At 43.9% G+C, this 18,857-nt stretch overlaps 2 protein-coding genes across 3 annotated transcripts in view; one reads left to right on the forward strand and one right to left on the reverse strand.

The window, feature by feature from the left end:
* The window catches only part of DIS3 (DIS3 homolog, exosome endoribonuclease and 3'-5' exoribonuclease), a 29,277-nt gene extending 10,784 nt beyond the window's left edge, over positions 1-18,493 (reverse strand). Inside the window, exons 1-11 of one of the 2 annotated variants that reach the window (XM_084285283.1) lie at positions 18,227-18,493; positions 16,642-16,799; positions 15,715-15,905; positions 15,525-15,598; positions 13,403-13,570; positions 9,652-9,816; positions 8,618-8,725; positions 8,389-8,526; positions 6,218-6,364; positions 998-1,114; positions 73-174 (exon numbers count right to left, since the gene is read on the reverse strand). In XM_084285283.1, coding sequence (XP_084141409.1) covers positions 73-174; positions 998-1,114; positions 6,218-6,364; positions 8,389-8,526; positions 8,618-8,725; positions 9,652-9,816; positions 13,403-13,570; positions 15,525-15,598; positions 15,715-15,905; positions 16,642-16,799; positions 18,227-18,460 — 1,602 coding nt within the window. In that variant the 5' untranslated portion in view covers positions 18,461-18,493. Of the gene's footprint in view, positions 1-72; positions 175-997; positions 1,115-6,217; positions 6,365-8,388; positions 8,527-8,617; positions 8,732-9,651; positions 9,817-13,402; positions 13,571-15,524; positions 15,599-15,714; positions 15,906-16,641; positions 16,800-18,226 lie in introns of both variants that reach the window. The other variant, XM_084285282.1, reaches the window with a different exon arrangement.
* Positions 18,494-18,595: 102 nt separating this feature from the next.
* Positions 18,596-18,857, forward strand: part of PIBF1 (progesterone immunomodulatory binding factor 1) — a gene marked incomplete at its 3' end in the record, with an annotated part of 119,688 nt that continues 119,426 nt past the window's right edge. The window contains exon 1 of the mRNA XM_084306217.1: positions 18,596-18,719. The remainder of the gene's footprint in view (positions 18,720-18,857) is intronic.

An 18,857-nucleotide genomic window follows, 5' to 3' on the forward strand; every position in this document is an offset into this window, starting at 1 on the left:
TCTACTAAGAATTTAAAAAGGAAAGCAATGAAAAATTAATTGTACAAAAAGCTGTCTACATAGAAAACATACTTTTTCACACAGATACACAGTTGTTCCTCTTTTTGCTGACTCCTCATCCAAAGCATTTCCTGGGCGAATAAAATGACTGACATCTGCAATATGCACACCAACCTTAAGAAAACAAAACAATAAAACAAAACAACAACAAGCATCACATTAAACATCTTATGAAACAATTAGGTTTCAACATGAAAGAAACTTTCTCAGGTTTTTATTTACAAGCCAATTTACCCCTTTCCTGTTCCCTCCAGCAGCTTCTATATTTATCAGTAGGTATAGTTAAAAGCTCTTAAATTAAAAAAAGAAGTAATAGTTGTAGCAATTATGCAAAATAAGGGCATGCATACATTTAGTGGAAAGCTGCATTCATTACCAATGCAACTCTTCTTGCCAAGGGCCTCAAACAATCTGTTTCATTTTTTTCAAGGCTCATTGCAAATTGTTTTTTGCTTTTCTCTGTTTGCTAGACCTTCAACGTTGACATTCTCTGCTATTACAACTACAAATTAACTTATAGCAAAGAAAGCACAACTAGATCAGATATAATGGTGCAGAGCTAGTGTTAATCAACCCTATAGCTTTTTAATGCCTTTTTAATCAGTCCTTAGCTATTACAGCTATAACTTCACCCTACTAGCAGTTTCTTATCCTAGCTACAGATATCCACGTTTACAGTTAGCTAAAGCAGTAAATAAATTGTTACTTTCTCATACTAAATGAGCAGACAGCAGGGTGAATTTAGAAGAGATTCACCCTGAGATTCTGATGGAACATCTTTTCTTTATTCCCATCTTACAGTTGTGCAAACACCAGTAATTTCTTTCACAACAGATCTTGAGCTTTGCTGGTATTAGTTGCACTGCCACTATTACCACTACTGCACTGCCTGTAAAATAAATACTAAATGACTAGTTTGACAAAACAAAGAACCCACCTCCAGATTTCCATTTTCCATTTCTCTATAATGTAATGCATCATCAATATCCGTACAACCAGGAGGATCAACACTACAAACACACAGATGCCTCAAGTCCTCCCTGTATTTCATATCCTGAAGTTAAAAAACAAAACAGAGAAAAAAAATCTTCCATACCAAAGTAGAAATGATCATTCAGAAGGCGTTTTTTGTAAGATTTTCCAAAGCAGCCAAACATTTAAAGAGCGGCTTTTATTTAGCATATGATTTGCAGTATTATTTATCCATAAGATGTAAAAACTATAGTGATAAAAAAAAAAAAAAAAAAAAAAAAACACGAGACAGAAGATGATCAAGTACTGCAATGTGATTTTATAGCAAAAGGAAGAGAAAGAATAAATCCACAATGTTTTCATCATCTCAGATTTTTTTTTTTTAAGTGAAATTGTGACTCTGCTGTCCAGCTAAATAAATTGTTTAGAATGACTGCTCTCAAGTAACTTTAGCTGTCCAAGGCTGAGATATCTACACAGCTGTAAGGAACTGCACACTTTGGAAGTATCTACCTTTGTACAGTGGCTACAGAAAGATCTTAGATACGTATCTTTGACTAGACAGCCAACACTGTCAGCTTCCAAGCTCAGAAGAAACCAGTATTGTGGGAGTGTGGCTATGGGGGTCGACAAGCCCCATGGTTGGTGATAACATCGGGCTCTTAACGATGAGGCCATCAGGAATGTAACGAGTTCAGAGGGAACAAAGAAGGGTGATTCAGGAGGCGCCTCGTCTCGGGTTGCCTGTTCTCCAGCCGTCAGGGCATGGCAGCGGGGGGGTTGCTGTTGCCGGGCAAAGTTGTTTGACCAATGAATAGTGAGTGGGAAAGTACTGCGGTGGGGCAAATGGTATAAGAAGGGAGCCTGTCCTCAATGAGGGTCGAAGCTACGCCCTCTGTGAGGGAGAGATGGAGTTATGCCATTAATAAAAAAGTAGCAGTTACTGATCCTAAAAGAAGCCTGGTGTCCGAGTGGTCGTCACGCCACAAATGGCGCCGAACAGGGACATGAAGAACAGGGACACGCTGAGGAGCACGGACAAGCTAACGGAACAGGGACGAAAACAAAAGAGGAGTGAATAGGGACAGGCTAGCAGAACAGGGACCAGGACAGGAACAGGCACACTGATCGCCTCATGAAGACAGGTTCGGCCAAACTCAGCAAACCCCTCAAAGGAGCTCGTACAGAAAGTCGCTGGAAATAGGCACACCACAGCTGGGAGGAAGCTCAAGCTGGGAGAAGCAGACCGGTGCACACAACTGCCCCTCGCTGGCGAAAGGTAAGCAGTTGCGCATTATGGGGAATCACACGTCCTCAGAAACAAAGGCTGTCCTGGTAACCTTACAGCTTACTCTCTTTATTGACAATCAGACAGTTTATGATCCTGAAATACGGGACCAAACTGAGGTCAAGGTGTGGGACTCAGCAACTAAAAACGACAAGGTTGTGGCGGGATTGCTCGGCACGTGGCGAGCAATCTCTGAGGCCTTAAAGAGCCATGTGGGACCAGGGTCAGAAACATGTGGTTTTGCCACACAGTGAGGGAACTGCGGGCTCCTTTGCTGATGCCACTGCATCGGCCCCTCTGCTGCTACAGCCATCGAAGGCTTTTGCTGTTACGCCCCCTGGTGACCTGGACGTGCCTTTTGATCCAGGCCTATTGGCCTTGAAAAGGAGACGGATATGTTTCCCTTCGATCCGGGAGGAATAGGATATATGAGGCCCGAAGGCCGAGTTGCTTAACAACTTAAAGCGAGACATATTGTTCCCAACACTAGCCCTGGAATTGTCCTGTGTTTGTAATCAAATACGCCACAGAGTATGGGATAAATGATGATAAAACTAGACCGCTTCAAAGGCAATGAAACACACAAAATAAACAACCAAAAAGGACCACCCCCAAAAACAAAGCAAATGAAAAAAAATCCCCCCCAAACAAACACTGTTGGTGTTCAGGGTTCCCTGGTGAGCTGGTTCTGTACGTTCTAAAGCAGCCGTTTCCTGTACCTAAGGTACCGGGCAGAACTTGAGATTCACTAACAGCATTTGAAACAAGCAATTCTGTAAACATCAACTTCTCTTTCTCTGATTACCTAAATGGATTATATTGGGATGTATTGAAATCTCTTCAGACTATTCTGTTTATGGCATTTGGTTACAAACCTATCTAGTGTAGGTTTACAGGTGACAAGTGCCTCCTGCCACGCAGAAGACAAAAGTTCCCCCATCCTGCCAGGCAGTAGGAGGGGACCTAGGCCAAGGGGGGGAATCGAGGCAGGTTCCTTCTCGGCGTGGTACGTGAGCCCTGTCCCTGCCCGCCTCACTTTCCATCTATCCTTGTACAACAGGTATGAGGCTCTAGAACTTGTCAGTCAAAACAACTGATGTGGACGAAAGCCTGTCCCAGTTGGAGGGTGCCTAAGGCAAGGCAACCTACCCCCCCACATCGCTGCATCTCTTGCCAAGACAGAAGGGTTATTGTCATGGGGGAACCCCTTCTAAAAGGGACAGAGGGCCCGATGTGCCATAAGGACCCAACCCACAGCAAGTCTGTTGCCTCCCTGGGGCTCAGGTTAGAGACATTGCTGAGAAAGTCAAGCGCCTGGTACAGCCCACTGACTACTACCCACTACTGGTCTGTCAGGCTGGTAACGATGAAGTAGCAAGGAGAAGTCTGAGAGCAATCAGTGATGAGCTAAGGGATGGTGCACTAGAATCAGAGGGACTGTGTGCTAGTGAGGTCCTTTGGTCTGCTCCACAAGGTGCTGTGCGTAGGGAGGTGCATTTGAAGTGCTTTTACACAAACACATGCAGTATGAGGAATAAAATGGATGAGCTAGAAGTCTTGGCCCAGTCCCGCAGCTACAACATCATCAGCATAAGTGAAACCTGGTGAGATGAGTCCTGTGGCTGTTGTGCTGCAATAGATGGTTACAGGCTCTTCAGGAGGGACAGGCAGGGCAGGCGAGGTGGAAGAGTGGCGATGTATGTGAAGCAGGAGCTGGACTGTGTGGAACTTCAAGCTGGTGATGGCAAAGTTGAGAGCCTGTGGGTAAGGATTAAGGGACGAACAGATAAAGGGGATATCGTAGTTGTCGTAGTGGGAGTCTATTACAGACCACCCAGCCAGGATGACAACACCGAAGAATTATTCTTTGCTGAACTAAGATGCCTTGAGATCAATTCCCCTTGTCCTTATGGGGGACTTCAACTTGCCAGACACAAGCAAGTCCAGGAGGTTCATAAAGCACCTATATGATAAACTCTTGGTGCAGGTGCTAAGGGAGCCAACTAGGAAAGGTGCCCTCCTTGATCTGTTGCTGGAGAAGAGAGAGGGTCTTGTGGGGGGTGTGGCAATTGGCCACCGTCTTGGCCACAGTGACGATGAAGTGGTTGAGTTGAGGACCAAAGAAAACATAGGTCCTCTACTTGATGGGGATGGTCATCTTACAGACAATGATATAGGCAAAGCAGAGACATTTAATGCCACCTTTGCCTTTGTCTTCAACACTGATGATGGGCTTCAGGACCCAGAGTGCCCTGAGCTGGCGGACCATGATAGTAGGGATAATAAAATCCCAACCAACCCTGACTGTGTGCAGGATTTGCTGCTCTACCTGCATCCATACAAGTCCATGGATCCGGGTGGGATTCATCCCAGGGTGCTTAAAGAGCTGGCTGATGTCATCGCAAAACCTCTCTCAATTATTTTTCAACGGTCTTTGGTCTACTGGAGAGGTTCCAGTAGACTGGAAGCTGGCAAATGTGCCAATTTTCAAGAGGGGCAAGATGGAAGACCCTAACAATTACAGGCCTGTCTGTCTCAAGTCAGTGCCTGGTAAAATTCTGGAGAAGATGACCCTTGAAGTTAATTGAGGTGCACCTGGGGGACAATGTGGTCATTGGTCCTAGCCAACAGGGGTTCACAAGGGGTAGGTCCTGCTTAACAATGTTTTTATAAATGATTTGGATGCAGGACTAGAAGGAGTTTTGAGCAAATTTGCCAACGACACCAAACTTGGAGGAATTGTAGACTTGGCTGAGGGTGGAAAGGCCTTCCAGTGAGATCTGGACAGATTGAAGAGCTGGGTGATCACCAGCCACATGAAGTTTAACAAAGGCAAGTGCCGGGTCCTGCACCTGGGAAGGGGCAACCCTAGCAATATTTACAGACTGGGTGATGAGACGCTGGAGAGCGGCCCCACAGAGAGGGATCTGGGGGTTGTGGCTGACAGCAAGTTGAATATGAGCCAGCAGTGTGCCCTGGCAGCCAGGAGGACCAACCGTATCCTGGGGTGCATCAAGCACGGCATTGCTAGCTAGTTGAGGGAAGGGATTGTCCTGCTCTACTTGGCACTGGTGTGGCCTCACCTTGAGTACTGTGTGCAGTTCTGGGCTGCACAGTACAAAAAGGATGTGAAACTGTTGGAGAGTGTCCAGAGGAGTGCGATGAAGATGGTGAAGGGCCTAGAGGGGAAGACGTATGAGGAGCGGCTGAGGGCACTAGGCCTGTTCAGCCTGGAGAAGAGGAGGCTGGGGGGAGACCTCATTGCAGTTTACAGCTTCCTCGTGAGGGGGAGCAGATCTATTCTCCTTAGTGACCAGTGATAGGACCCACGGGAATGGTGTCAAGCTGAGGCAGGTGAGGTTTAGGCTAGACATCGGGAAGAGGGTGGTTGCGCACTGGAACAGGCTCCCCAGGGAAGTAATCACTGCACTAAGCCTGTCTGAATTTAAGAAGCGTTTGGACTGTGCACTTAGTCACGTTCTAAAACTTTGGGTAGACCTGTGCGGTTCCAGGAGTTGGACTCGATGATCCTCATAGGTCCCTTCCAACTCAGGATATTGTATGATTCACAATTACTGAATTGTAAACTCCCATCCTTGTCAAGTAATTTTGTTTTACATTTTAAATGAAACCTTCTATAGTAGTAGTGGTAGTTGTGTGTGATTTTTTATTATTTTAAATTTTAAAACATCTATCCCTAACAGTTTTAGCCAAAACACAAAAATCTTGCAGAAGCAGATATTATTTCCTCAGGAAATCAGGATAAAAGTCCAGAAAAAAATGCTTTTAGACAACATTTCTCCTCTATTTTTGGAACACACAAATACCTGAGAATGTCACAGTGTTTGATTTGAAGGAGAAGGCACAGTAATTATTGTAATAATTAAAATCCATTACCTTTTCTGTAATGCTCCATGGCATTTTTGGTAGGAAACTAAGAACAGCCTGTGAAAAAGGTTGATGAGGGACATCATGTTCAAGCAGAAGAACTTCTGTCTCAGTCTCTTTATCTCCAGCACTTCCCAAGTTCTTTACAAAATGACCCTGAAAAACAACATACTCGTGTGTGTGTGTATATAATGTATGTACACACACACAAATACATATATGTACAAGTGCATATATGCATGAACATCAAGCAATACCAATTGCTCAGAAGTAATTAAATATTTGAAATGCTTCTAACATGAATACTTTAAAATGTATTTTTTCTAATGAACTCATTCTTTATAACTCATTTTAAGTAGCGCAACCACAATGTAGCATATACTGAAGATGCATAACATGGCAATAGCAGCACACTTCTGTAACTTGCAAACAGGTGTCTGGGCTTATTTAACGATCTAACTAGCATAAAACAGATTTCTACTTATCATATACACCAACTATTTCAATAATAATGTTTCAACAAAGCCAAATCTCTGTGACACACTTGCAGCTTTAAGGTATTCCTCCAGATACTGTTTGATTCTCCAGAAATTATTTAAAGTATTATTTCATCTCTTTTAATCTACAGCAGACACAGTAGGCTTAAGGTATTACTATATAGTAAATGTATGCATCTCTGAGACCTGAACAGGATTTGCTTCTTTGCACATGTGATACACGTGTTATGTACATGAAAGTGAAAATATACTTTTTTTTTTTTTTTTTTTTTTTTGTAAATACAGAGCTAATTTTTGTTTGGGTGCAAGCCATATTTAGTATTCACACAACTAATTCTGCTCTCCACATAAACCTTCCACGATCAGATGCTGTACTGCTGTTAGACTTGTACACAGCTGTTTATTTTGCCAGGATGACAAGCTGCTGAGACTTCACACACATCTCAAACAACCCTGTTGGTCTTTTAGTCCTACTGGGACTTGAACATGACAGAGTTGATAAAGCTCAGGACGCCCACCACTGGGTAGCAGAGATGTTATTCATAGAAATGAGGGCTACATATATACTAGCAAGCTGAACAGGAGCAGGTCTGGCCTGCAGGCATCTGTAATGAATAATGGAACAGAATAGCTCAGTTGGAAGGAACCTGTGAGTCCAACTGCCAATCGTGTTTGATCAAAAGTAATTAAATATTTGAGACTATTATTCCATAGATTATTAGTATTAAATTAGTTATTAAATTACACAGTAGGAGTCATATTTTCTTCTTCATTTAACCTTCTCATCTTAAACAACTGATTCAGGAGGTCTGAACTTTCTCTTCTCTTTTGCTTCAACGGTACTAAACTCTCTAAAGTTAAAACTGAAAAAAACTGTAAAGATGGAAATTCAGTTTTGCAGGAAAGAAAATACATTGTTCCCACAAGCCACAGAACAACTAAGGTCTAATTTTTCTGTGAATTTGTGCTGCACCATACATCCCACTCCCTAATACTCACATTAACTCACACCTCTCATCCTCTGCAGCAATGCTGTTTGTCTTAAAACACTCTTTCTGTATGTTCTGAGTTTCCTCCATACCTTGAAATGTGCCTAAGACACCTGTGCTCTCACTATAAACTACACACTCTTACACAAGCCAGGGGAAGCCCCTTCCAAACCCAGTGTTCAGCACAAATTGAAGCTTATGTTCAAATTTTCTCTAATATATTCCTGTTTATTTATATGGAACTTCTAAGAACTTAATTACCTGCAACTCTGCCCCACCTGATAATTTGACTGAATTAGGCCCGTGTGCTTAAAACTACTTTCCAGGATGCTGATCGGCGTGTAGATGAACAAAGCCAGAAGAGAAGAGTTGATGTTTCTAGGGAGCCAGACTAAAACAAGGTAGTCCCTAGTTAGTCTAGATAAAGCACCATAGTTAGGAAGTATAGCTTCACTGCAGAATCTGAGGACTGGGTTTTTAGGTTTGATGACACGTAATTTCGGGGGGAGCAAGAGTAAACTAAATTATTTAGGGACTTCCTTAATTTGCGCTATTAAAGAACAATGTACAAAGAACTTTAACAATTCACATCAACACCTTTTCAAGTTACTCAGCATTACAGATAATAAACATCTTACCTAATAAACAAGTTTAAGTCAGATAGATAAAAGTTCAGAAGGAAATACAAACTTACGTTAGGATACCTAGAATTCCTGGGCCAACCATCAATAGCAACAATTATTCTTTGTCCTTCCAGTGTATCTGCTTGCCTTGTTTCTATTCGAATACGAGGAATCCTGCGATCAGCTGGTGTAAATAAGTGCCGCCTTGCCTATTAGCAGACAGAAAAAGGAACAAATAACTTCTAATTAACATAATAATAATAATAGAAATCTACTCTTACAATAGCTTTATTACCTTACCTCTTTGATCTGTGATTTGGAAAGCATGCCACAGAATGGTCGCCAGTTTCGTTTTATAATGCCCACTACTTTTCCTGTAGGTCTCAGCATGCTCTTGTTATCAGAATTCTTCAACTGGTACAAAACAAAGGGGTGAAAAAACAGAATCGTTTGAACTTGTTAACATGTGTGATTATAGCACATATCTCAAAACCTATGTGGTAGGTGGTAATAGGTTATGTTATCACTATAATGCCATAAATTCATTACGGCTTCATAAACAGAACAATTTCAGTATTTGTAATGTGACAAACCTTACTCTGTAAGGATTTTTATGGACATAATTCCAGAACAAAGAACAGCAGAAAAAAGCCTGAAGAAATGCTATCTTCTACTGTCTCAGCTTGTTCCCCGAGTATCCCCATTTTCTTTTCTAACCTATTGATTTTTAATGAATCTTTTTAATGTTTCTTGAAAATTCTCCAGTACTTCTAAACACCGTAATAAATACGTATCTTCCTATAAAATTCCGTGGAAAGATTCTGTTTTCAAAGAAACGCAATTATTTGTTGGACAGGGTATATACACATGTATACACACTAAGCAGAATTACTGCAAATAGCTGAGGAGTATGTTACAATTGGTTCCAAATATATCTAATGCCATTAAAAGCTGACTCTCATTGTAATACTTACTGTATCTGCTCCTATTTCAGCAATTCCTAATCTACACACTAACATATAGCTTTGCATACTGCCACCTGGCTACCACTCAGAAACATTGGAATTATGTAATTTAACAAAATAATCTGGGAATATCTGATAGGGATTAATACCCCTCAAAAAAAAGCACCTGTTATACATGTATTCACGTATCCGATGCAACAGTAGGACTAGAATAAACATTTAATTTTCCAAGATTTTTTGAGGTAATTACAGCTTTTAGGAGGCAGTATTAAAAAGATGTGCAAATCTAAAACCTTATGGTCAGGATATTACAGATTTTGTCTCTCTCTTGACAGAGAGGTGGTAAAAAAGAAAAAACGACAAACATACAATGTTTTCTTTTTCCTCTTCAGTTTCAATATCATCTTCATTCTGGCCATCATCTTGCAAGACTACTGAGGATGGTGCCACCCATTCATCTTTTGCCAGCAACTCCACAGCTACAATATCTTCATGAACTGCTCGGTTTAAATGTTTAAGACCTTGTATAATTATCTGGATTTTTAAAAGACAAAATGAAAATGGTCACAATGATAGCAGCAAAAGACCCAAATCAAAGCAGCATAATGGAAGAGTATATACATGTATGTACAACAGGCTCTGTACTCTAAAGAACGTTTAAAAGACTTTTTTTTCCACTCTTTACACTTATTTTCATTCTGATATTACTTCAGGATTCCAACAGTCTCTCCAAAAACATGTTTTCACCAGACTTTAAAAAGATATACAATAATCAGGCAATTCTATTTTTGTGGGCCAGAAGCCTCCACACGCTACCAGGAAATCGGAGTTAAGAGTCAGAGAGTGTAAGAAGCACCCGCAGCTGCCACCAGAAATGGGGAGGGAAGAGACAACTGCTGCTGCTTGGAAATAGTGTCTGTACAACTGTACCAACAGTTGTAGGTACAGAATCACAGAATCGTCTAAGTTGGAAGAGACCTCAAGATAACCTAGTACAACTTCTGACCTAACACTAACAAGTCCTCCGCTAAACCATATCCCTAAGCTCTACATCTAAACATCTTTTAAAGACCTCCAGGGATGGTGACTCCACCACTTCCCTGGGCAGCCCATTCCAATGCCTAACAACCCTTTCAGTAAAGAAGTTCTTCCTAATACCCAAAACTAAACATCCCTGGCACAACTTTAGCCCATTTCCCCTCGTCCTGTCACCAGGCATGTGGGAAAACAGACCAACCCCCACCTCGCTACAGCCTCCTTTAATGTACTTAAGAAGAGTGATAAGGTTGCCCCTGAGCCTCCTCTTCTCCAGGCTGAACAAGCCCAGCTCCCTCAGCCGCTCCTCGTAGCACTTGTTCTCCAGGCCCCTCACCAGCTTCGTCGCCCTTCTCTGCACCCGCTCAAGCACCTCCATGTCCTTCTTGTAGCGAGGGGCCCAAAACTGAACACAGTACTCGAGGTGCGGCCTCACCAGAGCCGAGTACAGGGGGACAATCACTTCTCTAGCCCTGCTGGCCACACTGCTGCTTATGCAAGCCAGGATGCTGTTGGCCTTCTTGGCCACCTGAGCACACTGCTGGCTCATATTCAGCCGACTATCCACCATCACTCCCAGGTCCTTCTCTGCCAGGCAGCTCTCCAACCACTCATCTCCCAGCCTGTAGCTCTGCTTGGGGTTATTGCGCCCCAGGTGCAGGGCCCGGCACTTGGCCTTGTTGAACTTCATACAGTTGACCTCAGCCCATCAGTGCAGCCTATCCAGATCCTCCTGCAGAGCTTTCCTACCCTCAAGCAGATCGACACACGCATCTAACTTGGTGTCATCCGTGAACTTACTGAGGGTGCACTCAATGCCCTCGTCCAGATCATCGATGAAGATATTAAAGAGGACCGGCCCCAGCACCGAGCCCTGGGGAACGCCACTGGTGACTGGCCTCCAACTGGACTTGGCTCCATTCACCACAATTCTTTGTGCCCAGCTATCCAGCCAGTTTCTAACCCAACAAAGCATATGCCAGTCCAAGCCACGAGCAGCCAGTTTCTTGAGGAGAAGGCTGTGGGAAATGGTGTCAAAAGCCTTGCTGAAGTCAAGGTAGATCACATCCACAGCCTTTCCCTCATCCACCAAGCACATCATTTTGTCATAGAAGGAAATCAGGTTCATCAAGCAGGACCTGCCTTTCATAAACCCATGCTGACTGGGCCTGATCACCTGGTTGCCCTGTAAGTGCCGCCTGAAGACACTGAGGATAATCTGCTCCATGAGCTTCCTTGGCACTGAGGTCAAACTGACAGGCCTGTAGTTCCCCGGGTCTGCCCTCCGGCCCTTCTTGTAGATGGGCGTCACGTTTGCTAGCCGCCAGTCAGCTGGGACCTTCCCCGATAGCCAGGACTGCTGATAAATGATGGAAAGCGGCTTGGCCAGCTCCTCTGCCAGTTCTCTCAGTACCCTTGGGTGGATCCCATCCAGCCCCATTGACTTGCGTACATCCAAGTGCCGTACCAGGTCACCAACTATTTCCTCGTGGATTGAGCACCATATTCTGCTCCCCATCCACTTCCACCAGCTCAGGGTATTGGGTGTCTAGAGAACAACTGCTCTTGCAGCTAAAGACTGAGGCAAAGAAGGCATTAAGCACCTCCGCCTTTTCCTCATCTCTCGCCACTAAGTTTCCCTCCACATCCAGTTGAGGATGGAGATTCTCCTTAGTCTTCCTTTTTGTGTTGATGTATTTTTTATAAAAACACTTACTGTTATCTTTAACGGCAGTAGCCAGATTGAACTCCAGATGAGCTTTGGCCTTCCTAATTTTGTCCCTGCACAGCCTCACAACATCCTTATAGTCCTCCTGAGTGGCCTGCCCTCTTTTCCAAAGATGACAAACCCTCTGTTTTTTCCTAAGTTCTAGCCACAACTCTCTGTTCAGCCAGGCTGGGCTTCTTCCACACTGGCTCATATTTGGGCACGTGGGGACAGACTGCTCCTGCGCCATTAAGATTTCCCTCTTGAAGAGCGCCCAGCCTTCCTGGACTCCTCTGCCCTTCAGAACCGCCTCCCAAGGGACTCCACCAACCAGTGTCCTGAGCAGCTCAAAGTCAGCCCTCCAGAAGTCCAATACAGCAGTTTTACTGGTCCCCTTCCTGGCTTCACCAAGAATGGAGAACTCTACCATTTCATGGTCACTCTGCCCAAGATAGTTTCCAACCACCACATCTCCCACTAGTCCTTCTCTGTGAAGAGAAGTTTAAGCGGGGCACTTCCCCTGGTAGGCTCACTAACCAGTTGCGTCAGGAAGCTATCTCCCACACTCTCCAGAAACTTCCTAGACTGCTTTCTCAGGGCTGTGTTGTGCTTCCAGGATATGTCAGGGAAGTTGAAGTCCCCCACAAGAACAAGCACCGACGATTTTGCAACTTCTGCCAGCTGCCTGTAGAACTCCTCATCAGTCTCCTCATCCTGGTTCAGCGGTCTATAACAGACCCCCACCAGGATGCTTCCCTTGTTGGCCTTCCCACTGATCCTAACCCACAGGGACTCAACCTTATCATTCCCAGCCTCGAGTTCTACAACCTCGAAAGACTCTCCAATATAGAGAGCCACACCACCACCCCTTCCATGCTGCCTGTCCCTTCTGAAGAGCCTATAGCCAGACATTGCAGCACTCCAGTCATGGGAGTTGTCCCAAGCAGGATAAACTTCTTGGGGGGGGGGGGGGATACAGCCTGAAAATAGCAGGGCAAATAAAGCAGGAGAACCACACAGGGGCTCACCACAGTTTTTTTCATAATCCTCTGCAAAGTTGTTTCTCTTTCACCAAACATTTCAAAATCTAATCTAATTCAACGGAAACAGTATTAAGAACTAAGATTCAGGTTTCATTATACGTATTTTATCAAACCACAAATAATACCTTTAAACAGATTATTATTATTTTTTTTTCAAAAAGAGCATATTTGGTATTTCAGCAGTCTATATCCACACAAACAAAGGAAAAAAATGATGTCAGAAAAATTAATACAACATTCCTTTTTAACATCACAAGTCACCATGGAAGAATTACATTTTAGGTCATTACTGACCCTGACTAAAATTCGCATTGTGAAGTCAAAATAAACTCACCTCTTTGTTTTCTTCAGCATCTCCATGAACCCAAACAGTAGCTTCAAGATAATTATCTCTGCTTGCCCTATAGGTTCCTTGGAGGTAAATACCAGATTTTATTCCTTGCTGCAATTTGCTAAGAGGAAGGTGTTCTGGGAAAATTATTTTGCCACTTTCTATTTCTTTCTTTAAGGGGAAAAAAAAAAAAAAAAAAATTCATCTGTAATAATTCCAAAACTGTCCTCAGAAACATGAAACTCAAGCTAGCAAACTACAAAATTATAACTATGTGTAGGAATGAACACGCACAATAATGAAAAACTATTATTAAGCAGTCGTTTTTTCTAAAGAAGCATAAAATCATAAAGAACGTAGAAATATAATAATGCTAGGAACATCTTCTCCTGTTTGCCTGCAGTTACTTCAAGTTTACTGTATAAGTAAAGTATGCATGTATGTTTACTTGGATATATTGACTAAATACATGTTTGGTGAAGAAAATATTATCACAGTACTACATAGCAAAGAGTATAGCATGCAGGGTAAGCAGCTGTATGAAACATGAAAACAAACTCGGAGGACTAAACTTTGAAACAGTAACTAAATTAAAGCTGAATGAATTGTAGATAACTCCTGAAAGCATCAGCTTGGCAGCCCTCCACTTTCTTCCCACTCCTGTGTGTCACAGAATCATAGAACCACACACTAGTTTTGGTTGGAAAGACCACCTATTTCCAAAACCCCAGCTATGGGCAGGGACACCTCCCACCAGACCAGGTTGCTCAAAGCCCCATCCAGCCTGGCCTTGAACACCTCCAGGGATGGGGCTTCCACAGCTTCTCTGGGCAACCCATGCCAGTGCCTCACCACCCTCAGAGGAATGAATTTCTTCCTTAATATCTTATCTAAACCTACCCTCTTTTATTTTAAAGCCATTACTCCTTGAGTTATCACTACACTCACTGACAGAGTCCCTTCCCAGCTTTCCTGTAGGTCCCCTGTAGGTACTGGAAGGCTGCTATAAGATGTCCCCAGAGCCTTCTCTTCTCCGGGCTGAACAACTCCAATTCAGCCTGTCTTCACAGGAGAGGTGCTCCAGCCCTTTGATTATCCTTGTGGCCCTCCTCTGGACTTGTTCTAACAGGCCCCTGTCTTTGTGCTGGGGGCTTCTGAGCTGAACACAGTACAGTACTCCGGGTGGGGTCTCAGTAGAGGAGACAGAGGGGGAGAATCTCCTCTCTCGCCCTGCTGGCCATGCTTATTTTGATGCAGCCCAGGATACAGTTAGCTTTCTGGGCTGCAAGCACACCTTGCTGGCTCATGTTGAGCTTCTCATCAACCAACACCCCCAGGTCCTTCTTCTCAGGGCTGCTCTCAATCCATTCTGCAGCCAGCCTGTAGTTGTGCTTGGGATTGCCCCAGCCCAGATGCAGGACCTTGTACTTGGCCTTGTGTAACCTAATGGGGTTCTCACAGGACCACCTCTCAAGCCTGTCCAGGTCCCTCCGGTGTGTTCCATTCCACTGTTAAAAGTAACTGATGGAATTTATCTTCCCTTTTCTTGGTGGTGTTAGTTTCCAGCTGTGTTAATCTTACATGAGCACCTGAACCTTAATTCTGATAAACACGGGACAAAGGGAATAAACAATGAAGTAACTCATCTGCAAGCTGCAGCATGCACTTCTGTCCATTGACCGCTAAATCAGATTATTTTGCTAGAAAATGCTTTTGATAAATAATAAATTAACACAAGCTTTCAAATAATAGACAAAACAGAAACAAAGATCAAATGGTTTGCAATAGACTTCTGACGTTTTCAGTTTAGTTGAATTATTTCTGTTTTTTACACAATTTGTTGAATCACTTGTTAAGATTCTCAGCCTTGTATCAGTTACCTAAAGCAACCGTTTTTTCACAAATAAATAGGTGATACCTACCAATAGGCATATAAAAATGCAGCAGTAAAAATAGTTGCAATATTTCCTTTTCAGTTAGCAAGAAGTTGTATTGTGAAAATGGTAATAAAGACCAGAGTTTTAATTTTCTGAACTGATGCTAGTAGCCTGACATACGGCATCTAACAATAGACTGTAAAACATTTTATAAAATAAATTAAGCACAAAAGAGAATAAAGACATACCCCTTCATCAGATACGCAAGCAAGACGATCTACAAGTTCAGGATTAGCTATCAAGCTTTTTATATACTCCTCACCTACAAAAGCACACACACAAATATTTATGCAAGAGAGGTAAAGAATTTAGGCACGAAGACACTGCTGAAATAGTGTATCCATGCAATAAATTAAACATACATGCCATTTAACTTACATGTATAAGCAGTTATCCCTTCCTCAAGGGCTTTCTCTTTATTATTTCTGTCATTTGTTAGAAAGATAACTTGGATCTCCTCATTCTGCATTTTCTTCAAGTGTTCATTGTACCATTTTACTGCTACCCGAATGGCTCTGTCATTGCGGTCATTAGAACTTTCTCCTTGCTCTTGCTCTATGTATGTTTCTCTAAAGAAAAATAAAAAGTGGAGGGGGTGGTAAGCAAACCAAAACAACAACAAAAAAATCGCAACATTTATCCATAATCACAACATCTTTTTCAGACAAATAAGATTAAGATTGTAAAGCCAAACAAATCACTGCTGTACTAATTTTTAAAACATGCAATACTAAAGACCACTGAAGAGTTAGGAGACAGGAGGGTCAAGAAGAATAGCAAGGAAGTGTTAAGTTCTTACACAACCTCCTCACTGACAATTGAACAGCACTCAAGATGAACACTGCTACAACTATGATACTGCTGCAGTGGAAACTACTTATGAAAACAAATGTAGGCAAAGTAATTGCATCTTCATTTCTTAGACCCTTCTGTCACTACCTGACTAACAGATTTTTGAATTTTCCTACAGATTGAGCCTGCATATTTATAAAGCGTTGGAATATGTTTAAAAGGAACACTGAAATAGAAGAGCATTATTCCGTTGTGCAGATTAACACTATTGCCCATAAAGTTTAGTCAATACCCTTTTCAGAATATGTATGTGCCTACAGCAGTTAAAAAATTAAAAAGCTCACGGAATATTCAATTATTTCCCAATAGGATTTTTTAGAAGTATATAGTGCTATGCACTAATTAAACTGACATGTCCATCTAATTTATTTGCCTAGTTCACATGTTCCAGCTGTTTCCCAGCTTTTTAGTGGGCATCTATACAACCTTATTATATCCTATTCTACACCTTACCGATGATGTTCATTGGTGAAAGAATAGAAATGTTTTTCCGGGTTTCCAATCACGTCTCTAATTCGTTTGTACACTGGTGCACTCCGATTCCTGACTTCTTGTAAAACTGTCTGTAGCACAATGACATTCTTGATAACAGGATCTTCAAGTATATCAATCTGAAGAACAAAATGGAAATGCATCGTTATTTTTTTTTCTGTCCAATAACAGGATTTGAAATATTTGTTTGGTTAATATGCAAAAAACTAATGTAGAATGAGACATGCTATTCCTGCCTTTCTCTCTTGCCATTGGGAATATGAAGTAAATAATAAGCTGCACCCTTCTGCTTGTAGGCAAAATGCTCAAATTGGATTTTCCAATCTGTGTTGTTTTTTTTTCCCTTTTAAATTTAGCACTTTTTTTTTTCTCTGCTCCTGATAGGCACACTACACAACCATGTACAAAAACCCATGCTCCTATCAGGGGAAAAAGATGTGTGCTTCACTTCTGAGCTTGAGGCAAGCAACTGTGTAAACCCACCTCCAAAAAGAGACAAAGATGAAGTACTGGGTGGCATGGCTGAAACAATTAAGAGCAATGCCAGATGAAGCTTCTCTGATGGATGTTTAGATGACCTAGAACAATGTATATAGGGCAAAAAGTTTAATACTATTCCACACAGGAGCTGAATTGCCAGGCCAAGCATTACTGTTGCAACCCTGTTCCAGTTGCTAGAGAAAACCTGTTGGTGTTGTTACCAAGAATGCCTAATACCCTCTGCTCTGGTTCATAGCACTGCATCCTGGCAAGTTCTCAGAGTGCTCTACAACATATGAAAATTTCACCAACAAACAACAAGAACTTCACAGAAAATAGGCTGAAAACATCCACTTTCTTGCTGTTTTGGATGAAAAGCCTTACTTACCGCTTTTAATATAGCTAACTGCTAAAACATGAGAGTGCTGTGCCCCTCTCCTGAGTAAGGAATGACAGCATTCAGGACCCACATCTTCCAGCTTCCAACATCTGCAGGGGATATTCTATATCCTACCGATGTACTCAACAGTATTAAAACAAACAAACAAACAAATTAAACACTGAGCTTGAGAATTCACCGTCTCCCAGCCTGCTGTACTGCCTGCGTTGCCCAGACCTAAGCCGCTCTTTACAGTGATGGGTTGCAGAGCTCACCCCAAACTCATGGAGATCACTTTGGGATAACTTTGTGGGCTCTGTTCATCGCCTGGACCCAACACCACGCTATAAAATTTGTAGCGGTCTCTGAAGGCCGGGAGAGGTATTTAGGGCAACGCACGTGGGCTCTAAAACACACGAGGCCACCTGAGGATTCAGATGGCTGCTCCAGCATCTGCTCACCCTCCCTGCCTGCCTTCCCACACCCACGCCAAACCAAAAAAATAACCGGGTTTCCACTCCCAGCGTTTCCAGACAACAAAACCCTGTAAGAAGGAGGAGGAGGAGGAGGAGGCAACCCAAAGCCGGGGGGCTGCGGGACGCGGGGAGCGGCTCCTCAGCCCGGGGTGGGGGCACGGGGTGATGGCGGCGGGGGGGAGGCGTCGTGCCGTGCCCCGTCCCGGCTCACCTGGTGGAGCAGGAGGTTGGTGTCCGGCAGCAGGTAGTGCGGGCCGGGGCACAGGCTGCTGGCCGCGCCGCTGGGCCGCTCCTCCAGGGCGCTGGGGCCGCCGTCGGGGCGCGGGGGACACAGCGGGCAGGCGGCGGCGCCGCAGGGGATGTCGTCGCGGAGGTAGTGCTCCCGCACCACCTTCAGCACGGAGCCCGCCCGGGTGCGCTTCAGGAAGGTCCGCGAGGTTAGCATGGCGGCCGGGCGGGCAACTACAGAGAGAGAGAGGGAAAAGGAAAGGGGGAGGAAAGGGGGGGGAAGATGGCGGAGCCGCGTCGCCGCGGTGATGGCGTCGCGCAGCCGCGCTGAGGGGGAGGAGGGAGCGCGGCCGCCAGGGCGGGCGCTGCCGTGTGGGGTCCTGCCGCCCCGCGGGGTCGCTGCCAGCTCCTCTCCCGGTCCTCTGGAAGCGTGCACCGGGCTGTGCTTCTCCGCAGCAAACCCACGGCCTCTCCCCGTAAGTAGCTGCCGGTGCTGAGCGAGCCCCGGAGCCCTGCAACGGCTCCGGAGCCACGGAGCATCCCGGTGCTGTCCCCTGCCCTGGGCAGGGGTGGCCCCACCGGAGCAGGCAGCCCCCAGTGCCTCGGTTTTGGGA

This window comes from Netta rufina, assembly GCF_964035555.1.
Source record: "Netta rufina genome assembly, chromosome: 1".
In the NCBI taxonomy this organism is placed as follows: Eukaryota; Metazoa; Chordata; class Aves; order Anseriformes; family Anatidae; genus Netta; species Netta rufina.